This window comes from Macaca thibetana, chromosome X (genome assembly GCF_024542745.1).
Source record: "Macaca thibetana thibetana isolate TM-01 chromosome X, ASM2454274v1, whole genome shotgun sequence".
Lineage (NCBI taxonomy): Eukaryota > Metazoa > Chordata > Mammalia > Primates > Cercopithecidae > Macaca > Macaca thibetana.
The window spans coordinates 149,661,383-149,680,842 of record NC_065598.1 but is presented as its reverse complement, the minus strand read 5'-3'; the positions used below and the strand labels follow the sequence as shown (position 1 = coordinate 149,680,842).

At 39.9% G+C, this 19,460-nt stretch overlaps 3 protein-coding genes across 6 annotated transcripts in view; 2 read left to right on the top strand and 1 right to left on the bottom strand.

Annotated features, from left to right (window-relative positions):
* The window catches only part of F8 (coagulation factor VIII), a 198,989-nt gene that overhangs the window by 32,986 nt on the left and 146,543 nt on the right, over positions 1-19,460 (top strand). For all 4 annotated transcript variants that reach the window (XR_007722453.1, XM_050775409.1, XM_050775408.1 and 1 more), the window contains 4 exons: positions 749-871; positions 10,137-10,349; positions 14,285-14,353; positions 16,752-16,868. Coding sequence is in view for 3 of the 4 variants with exons in the window: in XM_050775409.1 (XP_050631366.1) it covers positions 749-871; positions 10,137-10,349; positions 14,285-14,353; positions 16,752-16,868 (522 nt within the window). In the remaining variant the exon portion in view is untranslated. The remainder of the gene's footprint in view (positions 1-748; positions 872-10,136; positions 10,350-14,284; positions 14,354-16,751; positions 16,869-19,460) is intronic.
* FUNDC2 (FUN14 domain containing 2) overlaps positions 1-19,460 on the bottom strand; it is a 192,099-nt gene that overhangs the window by 61,520 nt on the left and 111,119 nt on the right. The window lies entirely within an intron of this gene.
* LOC126945480 (selenide, water dikinase 1-like) lies at positions 5,838-8,855 on the top strand. Its single transcript, XM_050775481.1, has one exon. The coding sequence runs from the start codon at positions 5,964-5,966 to the stop codon at positions 7,140-7,142; it is 1,179 nt and encodes a 392-aa protein (XP_050631438.1). The 5' UTR covers positions 5,838-5,963; the 3' UTR covers positions 7,143-8,855.

Sequence of the window (19,460 nt, the reverse complement as noted above, 5' to 3'; positions counted from 1 at the left end):
TGACTGTTACTCCAAAACAAGTTCCAAGTCTTCTTATTTCACTTCTTGTAAAATCCAAATTCATCCAAATTCCTGTGGCCTGCAAGGTCCTACATGTTATGTTTCCTTTTTGACCATATTTTCTGTTACTCCCCTGCTGATTCACTGTGCTTCAGCCACATTTTACTCGACTAGACCAAGCTTATTTCTGCCTCTGGACTTTTGCATTTGTTTTATCTGCTTGCAATGCTCTTCCACTAAATCTTTGAAAATCTTACTTCTTTTTCATTAGTCAGATCTCTACTCAAATGTCACCTCCTCAGAGATGCCCTTCCTGACTACTACACTGAAAGTATCCTCTACCTCCTGCCTCATCATTTTCTAGCAGACCACTATCTTTTATAATATTTATAACAACTTGAATTTTTCTTTTTCATTTTTTTATATGATTAATATCTTGAGAATATGATCTCCATGATCTGTCCTGTTTGCTACTGCACCTCCAGTGCATAAGACAGTTCCTAGAATATAGTAGGAACTCTAGATGAATGAATGAATGAATGAATGAATGAATGAATTGAATGATTGCCAGAAATCTTTCCTCAGAGCAACCATAAGGTTAGGCTGATGTTGGCAAGCAAATACTACCTTTTATCAATAATTACAGGGGCATGCTTCTCCACTGTGACCTTGACTTTAACTTTTGTGATAACAGGTTTTCTGGAGTACTATCCCCAAGTGACCTTTGCTGGACATCTCATTCTTACAGGTCTGCTGGGTCCTACTATCCAGGCTGAGGTTTATGACACAGTGGTCATTACACTTAAGAACATGGCTTCCCATCCTGTCAGTCTTCATGCTGTTGGTGTATCCTACTGGAAAGCTTCTGAGGGTGAGTTAAATACCCTCCTATTGTCCTGTCATTCTAGGAATAGAACAGTGAGATGTGTGTGCTTTGTAATGGTGGCACACCTGGAGTTGGATCCATTCTCTTAAATACAAACTTACTGAAAAATAATAATAACAACAATAATGACTAATATGTATTGAGTTGAAGGTTGTACAGCTAATAAGTGGTGGAATCAGGATTCAAACCTAACTCCATCTAACTCCAGAACTTATACTTGGAACCACTGTGCTACAGTGCAAGCATTCATATAAATAATGTTGAATTTGGTTCATGTAACTGAAAAGTTCCATGGAGTCAGTCAAGTATGGCTGGATCCAAGGATTCAAGTGATACTTTCAGCATTGTGACCATTTTTCTCCCACCATCTCAGCTGGGCTGTCCTTTTTGTTTTCATTCTAAGGCAGGCTTTTCTAATATGATGGCAAAGATAGCCACTGGGAGCTCAAGGCTTATCTCATTCTTACAGATTGTGATCCAGGAGTGGGAAGCAAGCCTCTATCCCAGTATTTCTTGATGTTGAGTGGTATGGAAGAGTTAGAAAGCAAGAGGCAGCATCAGTCTCACCCAGTCCAATGACAATGGCCAGGATGATGGAGTTCTTCAGCTCTCTCTTGAGAAAGGGTTCTGATAGAAGGAGCTGAAAACCATAATTCTCAGCAAACTATCGCAAGAACAGAAAACCAAACACCCCATGTTCTCACTCATAGGTGGGAATTGAACAATGAGAACACTTGGACACAGGAAGGGGAACATCACGCACCGGGGACTGTGGTGGAGTTGGGGGAGGGATAGCATTAGGAGATATAACTAATGTAAATGACAAGTTAATGGATGTAGCACACCAACATGACACACGTATACATGTGTAACAAACTGAGAGACCTAGTAGTCTCCACACCAAGGACATATTGTTTTACGAAGCCCAATAGAGTTGCAGTGTTAGTTATTTGAGAGGTAGTTAAAGTTAATTTGCTTGTAGGGCATCTTGATTTGAGACAGACAACTATATTTTCCACCTCTATGAAAATATCTCCCTGAATTTCCAAATCTCCAAATTTTCTGCTTTACCTGGTCACACAGACCTCTTTGATACAAATGAACATGGTCTGGAGATTGATGTGGGCAAGCTAGAGTGCAAAAAGTGGGCAAAGGAAATGAACAGACACTTCTCAAAAGAAGACATTTATGCAGCCAACAGACACATGAAAAAATGCTCATCATCACTGGTCATCAGAGAAATGCAAATCAAAACCACAATGAGATACCATCTCACACCAGTTAGAATGGCGATCATTAAAAAAATCAGGAAACAACAGGTGCTGGAGAGGATGTGGAGAAATAGGAACGCTTTTACACTGTTGGTAGGACTGTAAACTAGTTCAACCATTGTGGAAGACAGTGTGGCGATTCCTCAAGGATCTAAAACTAGAAATACCATTTGACCCAGCCATCCCATTACTGGGTATATACCCAAAGGATTATAAATCATGCTGCTATAAAAACACATGCACACGTATGTTTATTGCGGCACTATTCACAATAGCAAAGACTTGGAACCAAATTCTTTCAACTCTTTTAAGGTCCTAACTGAACATTATGTGTGTTTCTTAACATTTACTAGATCATAAATATCTCAAGATAGGGAAATTCGTCTTATTTATTGCTGTGTCCTTAGCATATAACATACTGCCTACCCTATAGTGGATACTCAATGCAAGAATGAGGGTGCAGTGGGCACCAGTCACTTTTTCTTCCTAAAATTAAACATTTCTCACCTGTGTACCCCCTCAGAATTGCTTTTCTGAATGTACTTCAAACAGAACCTGCCATTTTCTTAAAGCCCATGCCTCCCTGACCATAGCAATTAATCTAGGGGTGAGCAGTTGACACTGGTATCCCACCTCCTTGGCCACAGTTGATCGGTCCAGAGATGGGCACCTTACCCAAACTAGGCCAATGAGAGTACTTCCGCCAGCATTTTGAAATTTGTGAGAAAAAGGACCTACTATTACCAGGTAATCCTATACTTAGTGGATGGAGCCCAAATATATAATAAAACCAAGATTCTACTACTTCATATCTTGTGGGCCATGGATCTTATAGGAGTCTTAAGGGGGTGTTGGTCTTGTCCTTTTCATAGTTGCAGGCATGGTGCAAAGGCAGGACAACCTACCTTTATCTGCTCCTTCTATACTACTGATCCTACCCTAAACATGTAGGTGTATAATCAGAGACAGGAAGCCATGGCAAATCTGGAGGGTCTGGACTTGGCTATATCTTAAAGAGTTATGGAGAAATAGGAACACTTTTACACTGTTGGTGGGATTGTAAACTAGTTCAACCATTATGGAAAACAGTATGGCGATTCCTCAAGGATCTAGAACTAGATGTACCATATGACCCAGCCATCCCATTACTGGGTATATACCCAAAGGATTATAAATTATGCTGCTATAAAGACACATGCACTCGTATGTTTATTGCAGCACTATTCACAATAGCAAAGACTTGGAATCAACCCAAATGTCCATCAGTGACAGATTGGATTAAGAAAATGTGGCACATATACACCATGGAATACTATGCAGCCATCAAAAAGGATGAGTTTGTGTCCTTTGTAGGGACATGGATGCAGCTGGAAACCATCATTCTTAGCAATCTATCACAAGAACAGAAAACCAAACACCGCATGTTCTCACTCATAGGTGGGAACTGAACAATGAGATCACTTGGACTCAGGAAGGGGAACATCACACACAGGGGCCTGTCATGGGGAGGGGGGAGGGGGGGGGGAGGGGAGGGATTGCATTGGGAGTTATACCTGATGTAAATGACAAGTTGATGGGTGCAGCACACCAATATGGCACAAGTATACATATGTAACAAACCTGCACGTTATGCACATGTACCCTACAACTTAAAGTATAATAATAATAAATAAATAAATAAATAAAAGAAAGTATCACAATAAAGAAAAAAAAAAAAAGAGTTACATATAATCGTGGTTCAACATTGGTGAAATTTTCCAAAAATTGGTGGAGGAAAGAGTGGCCAATGCAATTTTATCTTTCTCTTTTCTGCTGACATCAGGGAGAGAGATAAGAGCTTTTAAAATCATAATTATGGGGAAATAATATTTTAAAGTCTAGCTCAAGTTAAACCCATCAGAAAAGGTAACACCTTTCAGGACCCCCAAATGGCCACATCTTATCCAATGAGGAGACACCAGCCATAGAGTCTATACTGCACACTTCAAATGGTAGCCACGAGCTATCAGGCACTTGAAATGTGGTGAGTCCTACTTGAGACATACTGTAAAATACACACCAGATTTCAAAGGCTAAGTACAAAAAAGATGAAAAATATCTCATTCACTGTTTATAAATACGAGTTGAAATGCTTATATTTGGATATACTAGGTTAAATGAAATACATTATTAAAATAATTTCACCTATTTCTTTTTACTTTTCTTGATGTGACTACCAGAAAATTTAAAATTACATATGTGGTTTGCATTATATTTCTATTGAACAGCACTCATCTGTACATTTCCAGTGAAATGTTTAGCATATGTTGAAGTTACTGCTCCTGATGCAGTGGCTCATCTCAGATATGGCCAAGTTCTTCTGTCCAAGGAAAACTAGGTTCAACCCATTCCTGGAGAGGAAGAGACTCAAATCTTTCTGAGCTGGGTCACTTACCTTGGTTACATCTGTTCTCCACCTATTCTACCAACAACCAAACAGATGGACATAGCTGAAATAAAATCATGCAATCACACTGAATGATGTCTCACCTCAGGTGGGCCTTCAGCATTGAAGCATTCTACTGCTACATTTCATTCTACTGCTACATTTCCCCTAATCCACACATTCTTAGCTTCTTAGCTTTCACACATTCTTAGCTTCTCATCGAACCTCCAGCATGCGCTCCCGCCCCTGCCCCCACCACAGTCTGAGCCTTAGGACAAAGGGTATTTTTTTCCTAATGAAATATTTCAAACAAAGATAGATACAGAAAATAATATAACAAACAAACATGTGCCCATCACCTCACTTTGCCAGATGTTAACATTTTGTCATCTTTGCTTAATGTATTTTACAAAATTAAACATTTTACATACAGTCTGTAACCCTCCATGGGGCTGGCAGGAAAGGGTTCTCATTGTCAAAGTTCAAAGTAATTGATCATTGAAAAAATAATGATCGCATTAAAAGGAGCCCTTATATAATAGAGATATATATTGAAATACTCATAAATGAAATGACATCCTATCTAGGATTGACTTCAAACACATCCAGCTGATGTTACAATCATTGGGTGAATTGCTGATGTGGAATTTGACATTTGTATGGTGCCAAAATAATATCTCAGAGATTTCTTTTTGATTGCTACTGGAAATGTTAACTTTAGAATGGAGGTATCAGGCTAATCCACGGGTCAAATTTAGTGTCACTAAGGATGGGATGGCCAGATATTATCTGCCCCGATATGGCACAATATGAAGGACTCAGCATCATCTTTGATGTATTTTAGCCAAAAAACTTACTTAACTTGAATCTAATCGGAACTTAGGTATATTCAATAGCATGAGATATTCTACAGGACTGCAAGCCAACTTTCTTTCACTAAATGAGTGTCAGGAAAAAAGGGACTACTCCGTACTAAAAGAGAGTGTGGGCCTAAACAACCAGATGCAATGTGCAGTCTTAGGTTGAATTCTGATTTGGACCAACTAGCTACAAAGGATGCCTTTGAAGCAATTAAGAAAATTTGAGGCGCGCCCAGCCGGCGGGAGCGCGGCGGCCCGGCTCCCGCAGGGCCGCGCCGAGTCAGGCGAGCCCCTGGGGCGCTCAGGCGCGGGCCTGCGCCGCAGCCGCGGGGCGCGGCATTTTTATTCCGGCGACGCTTAAGGGAGCCCGGCCGCGCCCGGTGCATTGTGGGAGCGGCCCGCGGCCCGTTTTCGGGAGGCGGCGGAGGGCGCAAAGCGAGCCGGTGGATCCATAAAGAACCCAGCCAACCCGCAGAGGTAGGGGAGGGGCTGAGCTGTGAGGAGAGCGGGGCCCAAGAACCATGTCTATGCGGGAGTCGTTTAACCCGAAAAGTTACGAATTGGACAAAAGCTTCCGGCTAACCAGATTCACTGAACTGAAGGGCACAGGCTGCAAAGTGCCCCAAGATGTCCTGCAAAAATTGCTGGAATCTTTACAAGAGAACCACTTCCAAGAAGATGAGCAGTTTCTGGGAGCCGTTATGCCAAGGCTTGGCATTGGAATGGATACTTGTGTAATTCCTTTGAGGCACGGTGGGCTTTCCTTGGTTCAAACCACAGATTACATTTACCCGATCGTAGACGACCCTTACATGATGGGCAGGATAGCATGTGCCAATGTCCTCAGTGACCTCTACACAACGGGGGTCACGGAATGTGACAATATGCTGATGCTCCTTGGAGTCGGTAATAAAATGACCGACAGGGAAAGGGATAAAGTGATGCCTCTGATTATCGAAGGTTTTAAAGACGCAGCTGAGGAAACAGAAACGTCTGTAACAGGTGGCCAAACAGTACTAAACCCCTGGATTGTCCTGGGAGGAGTTGCTACCACTGTCTGTCAGCCCAATGAATTTATCATGCCAGACAATGCAGTGCCAGGGGACGTGTTGGTGTTGACAAAACCCCTGGGGACACAGGTGGCAGTGGCTGTGCACCAGTGGCTGGATATTCCTGAGAAATGGAATGAGATTAAACTAGTGATCACCCAAGAAGATGTAGAGCTGGCCTACCAGGAGGCAATGATGAACATGGCGAGGCTCAACAAGACAGCTGCAGGACTTATGCACACGTTCAGTGCCCACCCGGCCACTGACATCACGGGCTTCGGGATTTGGGGCCATGTGCAGAACCTGGTCAAGCAGCAGAGGAACGAGGTGTCGTTTGTAATTCACAGCCTCCCGGTGCTGGCCAAGATGGCTGCGGTGAGCAAAGCCTGTGGAAACATGTTCGGCCTCATGCACGGGACCTGCCCAGCGACCTCAGGCGGCCTTCTGATCTGTTTACCACGTGAGCAAGCAGCTCGGTTCTATGCAGAGATAAAGTCCCCCAAATATGGTGAAGGCCACCAAGCATGGATTATTGGGATTGTAGACAAGGACAACCGCACAACAAGAATGATAGACAAACCCCGGATCATCGAGGTCGCACCACAAGTGGCCACTCAAAAGGTGAATCCCACACCTGGGGCCACCTCTTAATCTAGACAGAAATAGTTGTTTGGTTTTGATTTTAAATAGATCTGTTTCCCTTACCACTTCAATTAAAGACTATAAACAACAAAAATCTCATTGTGTCTACACATCGGGGTGACCTTAGGTCTGTTTGTAAGTGGATACAATTAATAAAATAAAATCCATTGCCTTTTTTCCTGTTACATTAACTGAAGATGCACCTAATCTTGAGGCAGCCTCTGAGTTGAGAATTATATTGTTATCCAATACTGTTGATTCATTTTGAATCTTTAGACACTTATCTCTTGCCGCATAGGCTCTTTTTAAAGGTGCTTTCACATAGCACAGACATTACCAGTAGTCATGTCAAATAGCAGTTGGTGTCTTCATTTTATGTATATTTATCATATAAGTCTGATTTTTTTTTTTTAAGCGTCTTGAATGGTTTTCTGGAGAGCCAGCACTGGTAAGTGGCACATGATGGTATCCCAGTCATATCCCAGTCATAGGAGGGTTGCATGATTCCTTTGAGTGTTTGATTTGAAAAGCCTAGTCTTGTCTCTCAAGAGCATCTTGAACCCAGAACATTCTCCAGTAGTGCATTCAGTTCAACATGGCAAGTGCTTCACTGCATGGAAAACCCTTTGAAGACAAAAAAGAAATCTTACTTCTTTTTTTGTAGCCTTCCTGATATTTACAGTAATATTAACTGTTTTATCAATAGCAAAAAAGGATACTTTTTGCAATGTAATTAGATGTTCTATAGTGCTACAAGGAATTGCCTTCCGAATGGAGGTTGATGTATAATACTCATTTATAATTCAATATATAATTACGCAAATAATTTTTAAATATAATCAATAATAAAGACTGTTCTGTGGATGGTAGTGTTTAATACATTTTATATTTTGTATAGTGATTTCAGGCCTTTTGTTTTCTTAAAATCAGCAGCTGTTTAGCCTAATTCTTAGCATTATTTTGTCCTTTGCACCAGTACTTTTTTGTGCACCCTTTTCGTGATCTGTGTTAAAAACCTGCACTGCCAACGTTGCAGCTCAAACTTAAAACTTGTTATTCAAATAAATATTTAATTTTTTAAATTGCTCTTGTATAATCAGATGCCCCTTTTAGTATTATTTTAGAAGCATTGGGAGGGTTTTGCCTGAAGTACAATTTATCGGGAAAAACTAGATTTTAGTTTTATAAAACTTTTAAGTCTTTCATGGGACCTATATTTTCTTGAATTAAATTTTGTAGTTCTAGAATAAATAGGCAACCTAAAAAGGTGTTATCTGTGTTTCGTAAAGTGGAGGCTTCCTTATATTTTAACCTACTGAGCAAAGAGGAGGGATTCCTGTCACTAAGCACGAGGGCACTGGATCCTCGAGTGCCCACCTTCATGAGAGAAAAAGCAGCACATCCTGCATGTTTCTGGTGCTTCTAGCTCACAGGCATCAAAGCCGCACGTGTAAACTGACTTCTTGCCAAAGGAAATGACCCCTGGGAAGATCAAGCTCCTGGAAGGGGCTTTAACTCCGACGCGACCTCCTCTGGGAACCAGCGGGCAGGGCAGCCTTTATGCATGTGTAACTGGACCTCCACCCATAAGCATAGTGTGCAGTTTGGAAGAGCCTGCTATGGAACTGAAATTGGTTGGACATTTTATAGGAATTGATATACAGATGTTGGTCCTCAAAAGCTACAAACCAGTGGTCTGCAAAATAAAATGTGTTGGAAACCTCTGAGTAAAAAAAAAAAAAAAATTTTGAATATTGCATTGATATTAGGTGATATTAACTGGATCGGGTGTGCTAGTGTCATTTTGTGTATGTGGGAAAATTTTTTTTAAAGATGACTTCTAAAGTATATAGGAGTGGACTGTCATGAAATTTGTAATGTACATTAAAATGCATCATCATAAAAAGTGTGTTGAAAGAAAAAAGTGAAAGTAGCAATGCAATTCCAAGAATAATTTTCTAATATCCACTCACAAAAACATTAAATTCTTTATATTAAACACATGAAAAATAACGCAAATATATCTATCTTTTAAGATTCATCTCAAATTCCACCTCCATCAAGCATTACTGAAGAGTAGGAAGTTGTTTACTGCTTTTTTTATCCACTGGGTTGCTCGCTCCATAAGCAGAGACTTCTATCTCGATCTTTATATTTTCAGCTTGTAACTGAGTCTGGTAAAGAATAAGAACTCAATAAATATTTGTGAATAAATAGGTGAATATTTCCACATGGTATTATAATTATATCTTTATATGTCTATGTCCCCCACCAAACATAGTGTTGTACCACTAGGAAAGAACAAAGTTTAAGAAATTTTCTTAAATCTCTCTTTCTTACCCTTTCCTGACCCTCACTAGTGCCTACCAAAGAGTCTGTGACAAAGTGTATTTGTTGTTGAATTGAATTAGGCAAAAAGATGCGATAATGGAAGCAATTTTATTATTTAACAGAATGTGGAGATCTCAACCAGAACCTAGTTTTTACTACTCATACTACGGTTAGTGATCTCAAGATCCTCTGGAATATATGAGGCTTCTCCCCATTTGTGGCTGCTACTTGTTAGTTTTTCAAATTAAGATGCAGAAAGTAGGCCAGAGGTGGCGGCTCACACCTGTAATCCCAGCACTTTGGGAGGCTGAAGTGGGTGGATCACAAGGTCAGGAGTTCAAGACCAGCCTGACCAATATGATGAAATTCTGTCTCTACTAAAAATACAAAATTAACCAGGCATGGTAGTGTGTGCCTGTAATCCTAGCTACTCAGGAGTCTGAGGCAGGAGAATCACTTGAATCTGGGAGGCGGAGGTTGCTGTGAGCCGAGATCGTGCCACAGCACTCCATCCTGGGCAACAGAGTGAGACTCCGTCTCAAAACAACAACAACAACAAAGATGCAAAAAGTCTGTTTCTTATGTAGAACCTATTGGTGACAGTAAACTTGACATGTTTCTTTAAGTGGACAATGGGTATAGAAAGGACAATTTTATTTCTTCCTGCTATAGGAGCTGAATATGATGATCAGACCAGTCAAAGGGAGAAAGAAGATGATAAAGTCTTTCCTGGTGGAAGCCATACATATGTCTGGCAGGTCCTGAAAGAGAATGGTCCAATGGCCTCTGACCCGCTGTGCCTTACCTACTCGTATCTTTCTCATGTGGACCTGGTAAAAGACTTGAATTCGGGCCTCATTGGAGCCCTACTAGTATGTAGAGAAGGTAAGTGTATGAAAGTGTATGATTGAGATGAAATAAGCAGAGAAGTACAAACAACTGAATCTATCCATAACAGTTAGCATTTGTGTTCCTTAACCTGAAAGAGGCTTCTTTACTCTAGCATCATGCTCATAGAAAGGAGAATAATCCAGTTTCTGAGAGAAGCAGATATGCATCCTATATAACCACAATAAATTCTAAGCTGGGATCAGGAGCAGCTGAGTTCCAGACTTAAATCTCTCTCCTCAAAGCATTGCTGTTTCCCTCTTCAAATCTGTGGGCTTTATCAGTAGTGATTTCTACCGTCCTCTGCCTTTTGCAAACATTGAGCTATGTTCCTTGAAAGCTTCATGAAGGTGAACACATATAGACTGGTTCAGGTGGTTAGTTTGTCATTTGCAGACCAAAAGTATATAAAAATCTAAGAAAAGTCAGCATTTATTTATATATGTTATTGAAAATTAATTAATTTGGATTGAATTAATATATTCTAAAATAATTCTAATCAAACCTGTTTTTAATTTATACCTTAGCATAAATTAAATTAGGGAAGTAAATTTTGCATAATTTGTTTTTCACCCTATTTTTTTATGGTGAAATCAGCTTCACTGTACCTTTTTCTTATTCCAGTTATCTTTTACTGCATAACTCCACAATTTAGTGGCTTAAAACAACAACAATCACTTATTATTGCTCATGGTTTCTGTGGGTCTCATGGAATTTGGGAGTGTTTTGACTTGGTCTATCTAAGTGTGTCTCATGAGGGCTATAGTCAAACAGTGGCCAGAGCTGAAATCATCCCAGAGTTGACTTTATTCACATGTCTTTAACCTTGGCTTGATGGTACTGTCCACATGGTCTCTCTCACATGGGTCTTACAGGGTAGCCAGACTTCTTATATGGTCCTGAGAGAGCCCATTAGAAACTGTTTCATGTTTTCTAATGTAACCTTGGAAATCACTCACATAACATACATTCTATTAGTTAGAATGCATCACTAAGACCAGTCTATAGAGGGGGACTCCACCTTTTGATGGGGAATAGGCAAAGAATTTATTAACAGGAATCACCATAGTCTTTCTGAATGGTGATGAATGTGATTCAAAAAAAAGATGGGAGTGGGGAGTGGAGAACATGAGAAAGGTTTGTAGTTTATAATAGTTTCAGATGAAAGTATGATTTTTCATATACTAAGTTCAGTTTCATAGTCATAATTAATGAGAAAGTGCCAAAACCACAGTGTGTTATTTATGAGATGTAAAGGCTAATTGAACAAGGACATAATCAAAACATTAGTGTTTACATATGACATATAAAGAAATAAGTTAAAAACCCAAATAATTCTTTGACACAGAGTTGAATTAAAGAGTCAACAGAGGTTCTAGCTCCGGGTAAAATGGATAAACACACTCCACCCTTTATTTCCCATTGAACTTATCTATAAAACCTTGACAAAATGCAAAGCCCAGATATTTAAAAATTTCTAAAAGGCAAATAGAACAAGTAAATAGAGAAAAGGCACTAAAATTCAAAGTGTTACCAAACTTGTGGGGGAGTATACGTTTTTCCCCACTCTAGTATTCCTTAACCTGAATTAAAACATAACTGGAGACTTGGAAGTGAGTACTATGTTGCAAAGAGAGCTCCAGGAGAAACCCTCTAGGGTTTCAAGGAGTGGGAAAGGTAACTCTAAATGCACAAAGAGCATGGAAGGGGAAATCCCCTAGGGTTTTTGTCCTCTTTTCCACCATTCTCTCAAGCTTCAGTCCAAGGTTGCCTGTGCCAGTGACAGTGGCTGGCAACAGAAGCCTGCACGAGTAAAAACTTAGGGAGGGGAACATTATCCTTCATTCAGTACAGCTACAGATCTAAGACCCTGGGGCAAAAGCACATTACTTTTCTCTCTGTCTTTCCCCTTCCGTTGCTTGACCTTAGCTATGATGTAGTTGTGGAAGTTGGAAGCTTCTGGTTAGAAAACCAAAAAAAGGAGCTCACAGAACTGGAAAGTTTATAGATGACAGAGAGAAAAGATCCCAGGAAAGTAAACCCATAAAGTTGTGCATTAACTCCTGGATTTACCCCCAACCTACACATATCTGGATGGAATCCTAATTAGCATGCTGAAGACTGTGAAACTGAGATTTCCCCTCACGTACCAGACTGGCCACTGTGTTGGAGTCAATGGCACAGCAAAGGGTTTAAAACTGATCTGACACTGAAACCACAGACCACATAATAATAATAAATGTTTGGTTTATATCTGAAGCAGGGCTTAGAGGGAATTTTATAGAATTAAACACTTGTATTAGAAAAATATCAACTCGATAATCTAAATTTCCACCCCAGGACACTAGAAAAAGAAGAGCAAAGCAAACCCAAATCAAGCAGAAGAAAGGAAACAACAAACTATAGAGTGGGAGAAAATATTTGCCAATGACATAACTGGCAAACCCAGTCCTAGAATAGGAACTAAGTTTTCTCGGTTCAGTGGGGGAATCTGAAATATCCCCAAGATTTCCATTAGCCAGTATCTCCAAAATTCCATTCTAGGGTGTGATTTGCTAGATAGAGAATAGTGAACACATCCTTTGTTTAATCAACCAATGATCACAAGGGACAGCAAAGATCACTATAGTTCAACAAAGTCAGATTTATTGGCTCATGGCAACAAGAGACTGTGGACACCTCCCTAAACAAAGGAAAATACTATATAGAGTTAGTAAAGAATTTGGGGGAAGGGTGGAGGTTAGGTAATATTTAGATGAAGCACAGTAGAGTTGTGTGTAAAGAAATAACCATGAGGTCTAGACTGTGAAGTGTCCTGGTTAAGTAAAAAGTTAACATAGACATGAAATGTTAAGTCAAGGCATCCCTTACCTGAAGCTTGAGCTTTAAATTGAGCTGCTGCTTCATGTCAAAGTAATTTAGATGACCTAGGAAAGAATGAGATGTTTCATTCTTATTGCTATTAGTTCAGACATTTCTGGTAGGCTGTGAATTCCAAGAACAAACAATTCAATTGAGTAAGAAATCAAGAGATAATCAAAGCAAATAGTTGGTATTCAGTGAGTTTGTACAGTGGCAATGTGTCCTTGGGAGAAATGGTGTTGTTAACTCTGTAGTTAGCTTTACCTATGTCTTTTACCCAGCCTGATGAGTAGCAGCACACATACTGTTACCTTCTTAGTTCAAGCTAATTTTTATTTCTAAGCATTAAGGGTGCAAGAGAGAGAAAGAAAGGCAAAATGTCATAAACAAAAATCTTTCTACTCAAAATAAGCCTGCAAACAAAAGTTCCCAAATTTAAAAAATATATAAGGCTAAGAAAGATAGCCAACAAGCTCAACAGTTAAAGCATGAAACAAGCTAGTTTGTTCCATTAAAAACTTTAGCTATTGATATACACGGTATTCATTTAAAATGTGAGTATAATTAAAAGCACTGTGGGCTATTGAAAAAAATATGAGTATAGATGTTTAATATGGACAATTATTATTTTACTCAAAACTTTTAATTTACAATTGCAGAAATATAAAAAGTTATAAGAGTAACAGAAATTATGTATATTAATTGCTTATACACACCTTTTTTCAGAAGCAATGTGTACTGTTGCTGTAATTTTTCTTTTTCTCTGTGATGTGTGTGTATGAGGGCTTGTATTTTGTAAATGTTTTAAATTTTTTTCTTTAGTAATTCATTTTTATCATATTTTACGCAAGTAGTGGTCTTCATCAAAGTTGAAATAAAAAAACTCTTTGTTCCAGATAGTTTTAGAAATACTGGTGTAGGAGACCTAACAACAAAGCAAAGTTAACAAGAGACAGAAGACTACATTTGTTCTTACTCTCAAGTAACTGATGAAGAAATGTCTCCTGCTAGTGACAATTTCCTACATGAGATTTTAAAATAGAAGATAAATGTTCTCACTTCTTTTCCAGGGAGTCTGGCCAAGGAAAAGACACAGACCTTGCACAAATTTGTACTACTTTTTGCTGTATTTGATGAAGGTTAGTGAGTCTTAATCTGAATTTTGGATTCCTGAAAGAAATCTTCTGCTACTATTAAGAGGAGGTGATTATAGAAAGGTCATAAATTACATTACTGTTCAGGAATGAAGGAGATGGGGTTAAAAATGAATTCCAAGAAAACAAAATGTAACCTCAGTTCCATTGGCAGCTATGAGGTAAGAAGATAGAGGAGTTGGATAATGGATTGACCTCATCCGCCTCATTAAGACCATCAACAAATACTTTGGGCTCTACTTTCTAAATGCTTTCTCTTATCTTCATCTATTATTAAGTGCGCAACGTTTGGCAAGTTATTTAACCTCTCTGTGTCTCGGTTTCCTAAATTGAAATAATAGTACGTCTTTCATAAGATTGTTGTGAGCGCTGAGTGTTTTCACTTAAGTAACCTAGAGCAATGTGTGGCATAGAGTAGGCCCTCGATAGTGTTAGTACCTCCGCCTCCACCTCCTCCTAATGTAATCATTATGTAATCAATAACAATAACATAATCTTCTTCTTACCCCCTTATCAATTTACATTGCCATCTTCTTAATTGAGACCCTTATGATCTGTCTCGTAACTCCCAAAGGAAGTTTACTGAAGTGAGTATCTGATCTTGTCACTCCAGCCTCTAAAATACTTCAGTTTGCCAAGTGTGGTGGCTCATGTCTGTAATCCCAGCACTTTGGGAGGCTGAGGTGGGTGGATTGCTTGAGCCCAGGAGTTTGAGACCAGCCTGGGCAACAGGGTGAAACCACATCTCTACAAAAAAATTTAAAAATCAGCTGGTCATGGTGGCAGGTACCTGTACTCCAGCTACTTGGGAGGCTGAGGTGGGAGGATCACTTGAGCCCAGGAGGTGAAGGTTGCAGTGAACTGTGATTGCACTACTGCACTCCAGCCTGGGTGATAAAGCCAGACCCTATCTCAAAAAACAAAACAAAACAAAACAACAAAACAAATAAAATAATTCAATTTCAAGGTAAAGTGCAAAATGCATTATTTATTCCCTGGTGACGTTTCCAGCCTTGTTGTGTTCCATTTCCTGCCTTATCTTCCATGTCACCCAAACATGTAATGCTTTTTCTTACATGAGACCTCTGCTTATGCAGTTCCCTCTGCCTAGAAAAATCTGTCTCCCTCTTTACACTAAGCAAGCTTCTCCTTTTTCTTTAAGTCTGACTTACTTCGGTTATCCCCTTCCTTAACTCCTTCTCCCAGAATGACCTCTAGTCTGGATTAGATGCCTGCTTATATTTCCACAGCATCTTGAGCTTACTCCTTATCATACTATATCAGTATTTTCTACTTTATTTATTTAATATTTATCTTCTTTGATCTCATATCTTTTTCCCTTCAAGCAAAATGAAATTTCTTCTCTCTGCTCCCTATAACACCCTACTCTCATCTTTATTATATCACTCTTTACTCTTTATTATAATTATCAGGTTCTCTGACTATTCCAGCTAGAGTGTAAGCACCTTGAAAGCACAGGCTGTATCTTCCTCTCTATCATCAGTGCCTACAATCAGTAGTGCTCAATAAATATGTGTTTGAATGACTGAACAAATGAATGGCTGCCTCATAAAGTTTCAATAGTATTTCCAGTGCTTCAGCCCTTATCAATTTCAGAGACAGTGTTAGGGAGCTTTCAGGTTCCTGTGGTTTCATAAATATAAGCTGGGATGAGACAATTATAACAGAGACAGGGACCAACAGACAGCCTTTTTCCTAGGACAATTTTCTTTTTTCTTTTTTTTTTTTTGAGATCGAGTCTCACTATGTTGCCCAGGCTGGAGTGCAGTGGCAGAATCTCGGCTCACTGCAACGTCCACCTTCCAGGTTCAAGTGATTCTCCTGCCTCAGCCTCCTGAGTAGCTGAGATTACAGGCACATGCCACCGTGCCCACCTAATCTGTGTATTTTTAGTAGAGATCGGGTTTCACTATGTTGGCCAGGGTACTCTCAAATGCCTGACCTGAAGTGATCCACCTGCCTCAGCCTCCCAAAGTGCTAGGATTACAGGCATGAGCCACCGCGCCCAGCCCCTAGGATGATTTTCATAAGATTCCTTTTAGATAAGTCAGCTAATAAAAAGAATCGAATCCTTATGCCTCAAGCTAACTAATATTCTGTCTTCTATTATTGTCTGTTCCCACTTATTGTCATGGACAAATAGAGGGAGAGAAAATCAGTTCGAGCAAGAGATGTCTGCCTTTAGATAATTATCTTCTCCCTCCCTCACACTGACTTTGTGAGGATAAGTGCTCTGTGCCTACTTTGCTGACAAAAATGCTTAAGGTGTGAGCACACTGGGAGTGGGGAAGGAGAAAGGGGAGGGGCGTCATTCATGAGACACATGCTTAGCTGACTTTATTTTTGCCTTCTCTCTCATCAGGGAAAAGTTGGCACTCAGAAACAAAGAACTCCTTGATGCAGGATAGGGATGATGCATCTGCTCGGGCCTGGCCTAAAATGCACACAGTCAATGGTTATGTAAACAGGTCTCTACCAGGTATGTACACATCTGCTCAACAATCCTCAGGGTCTTCCATATTCAGCACCAGAGTTCTGTACTTCAGTTCACAAACAGCTCTGCATCCCAGAGGATATAACCCACTGAATACTTTAAGATCTCTGGCCTCTGGGGATCTTAATGTATAGTAGGCAATTCCTCTTTTGGTCACCTGAAAATGAAGGCTTACCCATGTACATACAGCCCACAGTCAGATTTTTCTTTCCTTTTCTTAAATGTGAGTGGGCAACCAAGGATGAACAGACATTCAAAAAGAGCCTAAAATATTGAAGGGATATGCAAAGATGAACAAAGAAAACAATAATCCCAGAATAAAAAGAGCTATTGCTCAGAACAGAACTCATCAGAAGCTCTTATTACTATTTTCATGATTCAAGAAGATACTGCATCAATAAAGTAACAATAAAATGATTTCCAGTTTTAAAATAGGGGCATAGAGGCAGGCTCGCTTTACTCCCTCCCAGAGAAAACCAAAACCAAACGTACAGTACCAATATCTACACCAACAACAACCCAGAGCTCACATGTGAGGATGAGACAGTTCCCGGAACTACAGAGAAATTCAAAAACTTTGACAATCAGACTTCCACATCCATGACTCTCCGTCTTCCTATTCTGCCTGGCACCAAGTGTATAGAAAATCTCCCCCAACTCATGGTTTCTACACTGGAAAAAGTGACATTGAGGTGTTCAACCAGCTTCTCCACCTTCTTGGGTTCCCTGGGAGGAGATTTGTCCTTGCCTTAACCCACAGAAAGCATCATGACTGTCTGAAGGCAGAAATATCCCAGAGTACAGGCAGAGACAAATGAGGAAGGAAGGACTACCATCCCCAGCCCTGGAAATTCTACTCTATAACTTGACCAAAGGACATGCAAATTCAGAATGGCCGTTCAGCAGCACCATGCTGTAGCAGGTTTATCCTGCAGGTCACCTTGGCATGAATGCCTAGCCGACCTTCCAATACTGCTAAGATAATACCTTTGGGACCTCACCCACTTGGGACAAGCAGGGCTCTGACCACTTACTAGAGCTGAGGTGGCCAGGCGCGGTGGCTCACGCCTGTAATCCCAGCACATTTGCGAGGCCGAGGCGGGTGGATCACGAGGTCAGGAGATCAAGACCATCCTAGCTAACACGGTGAAACCCTGTCTCTACCAAAACTACAAAAAATTAGCCGGGCGTGGTGGCAGGAGCCTGTAGTCCCAGCTACTCAGGAGGCTGAGGCAGGAGAATGGCGTGAACCCAGGAGGCGGAGCTTGCAGTGAGCCCAGATCAGGCCACTGCACTCCAGCCTGGGCGACAGAGCCAGACTCCATCTCAAAAAAAAAAAAAAAAAAAAAAAAAAAAAAAAAAAACTAGAGCTGAGGTGAACCTGGACTTAGGTGCCACCTAGAGCCAAAATAAAGGACAGTGAACTAGCAGTGAAGATTCACTAAGCAAATGTATCCAATAAAACAAAAACAAGTCAGAGAAAACTGAAATAAATAGCTAATTCTTCAATGTAAACACATAGATGTATATCCACAAGAAACAATAGCAAACAGGCAACCATGAGCTTCCCAAAAAGACAAAGCAAAAACCCAGTGACTAACCCTAATGAGATGGCGATTTGTGAACTCTCTGATCAATAATTCAAAGTAGCAATTTTAAGGAAATTCAAAGATACCTAAGATAACACAGAAAATTGATTCAAAAATTTCTCAGAGAAATTTAACATAGAGATTGAAACAATAAAAAAAACACATCTTGAAACTGATGACTGCATTTGATGAACTGAGTAGATCATTAGAGGATCAAGCAGAGGAAAGAATCAGTGAACTCAAACACTGGACTCATCTTGCAAGAAATGCTAGAGAGTTCTACAATCTGAAAAAAAAAGAATACTAATGTGCAAAAGAAAACTTTTCAAGTATAAAACCTGGTTTAATTTAATTTTACCAACTAGTAAAATTAAATACATGGGCACACTCAGAATACTCTATTACTGTATTTGTGGTGTGCAATCCACTCATAACTGTAGTATGAAGCCCAAAGTACACATCTATCAACAACTGTAATAGCTACAGCAGCCTGTTAGGATATAGGTAATATAAAAATATGTAAATTTTTGTATTTTTAGTAGAGATGGGGTTTCACCGTATTAGCCAGGATGGTCTCGATCTCCTGACCTTGTGATCTGTCCGCCTCAGCCTCCCAAAGTGCTGGAATTACAGGCATGAGCCACCACGTCCGGCCAAGAGGATATAATAGTTATAAATATCTATACACCCAAAACAGGAACTCCCAAGTATATAAAGCAATCATTAATAGATCTAAAGGGAGAGACAGATTGCAATACAATAATAGTATGGGACTTTAACACCCCAGTCTCACTAATGGGCAGATCATCCGTACAGAAAATCAATAAAGAAACAATGGAGTTAAACTACACACTAGATCTAATAGTCCTAACTGACATTTACTGAACATTTTACTTAACTGCTGCAGAATACACATTCTTTTCATCAGGACATAAAACATTTTCCAGAATACACCATACCCAAGGCCCCAAAACAAGTCTGTACAAAT

Coding starts and splice junctions, on each gene's coding strand:
- LOC126945480 (XM_050775481.1), top strand. CDS start 5,964: ATGTCTATGCGGGAGTCGTTTAACCCGAAAAGTTACGAATTGGACAAA.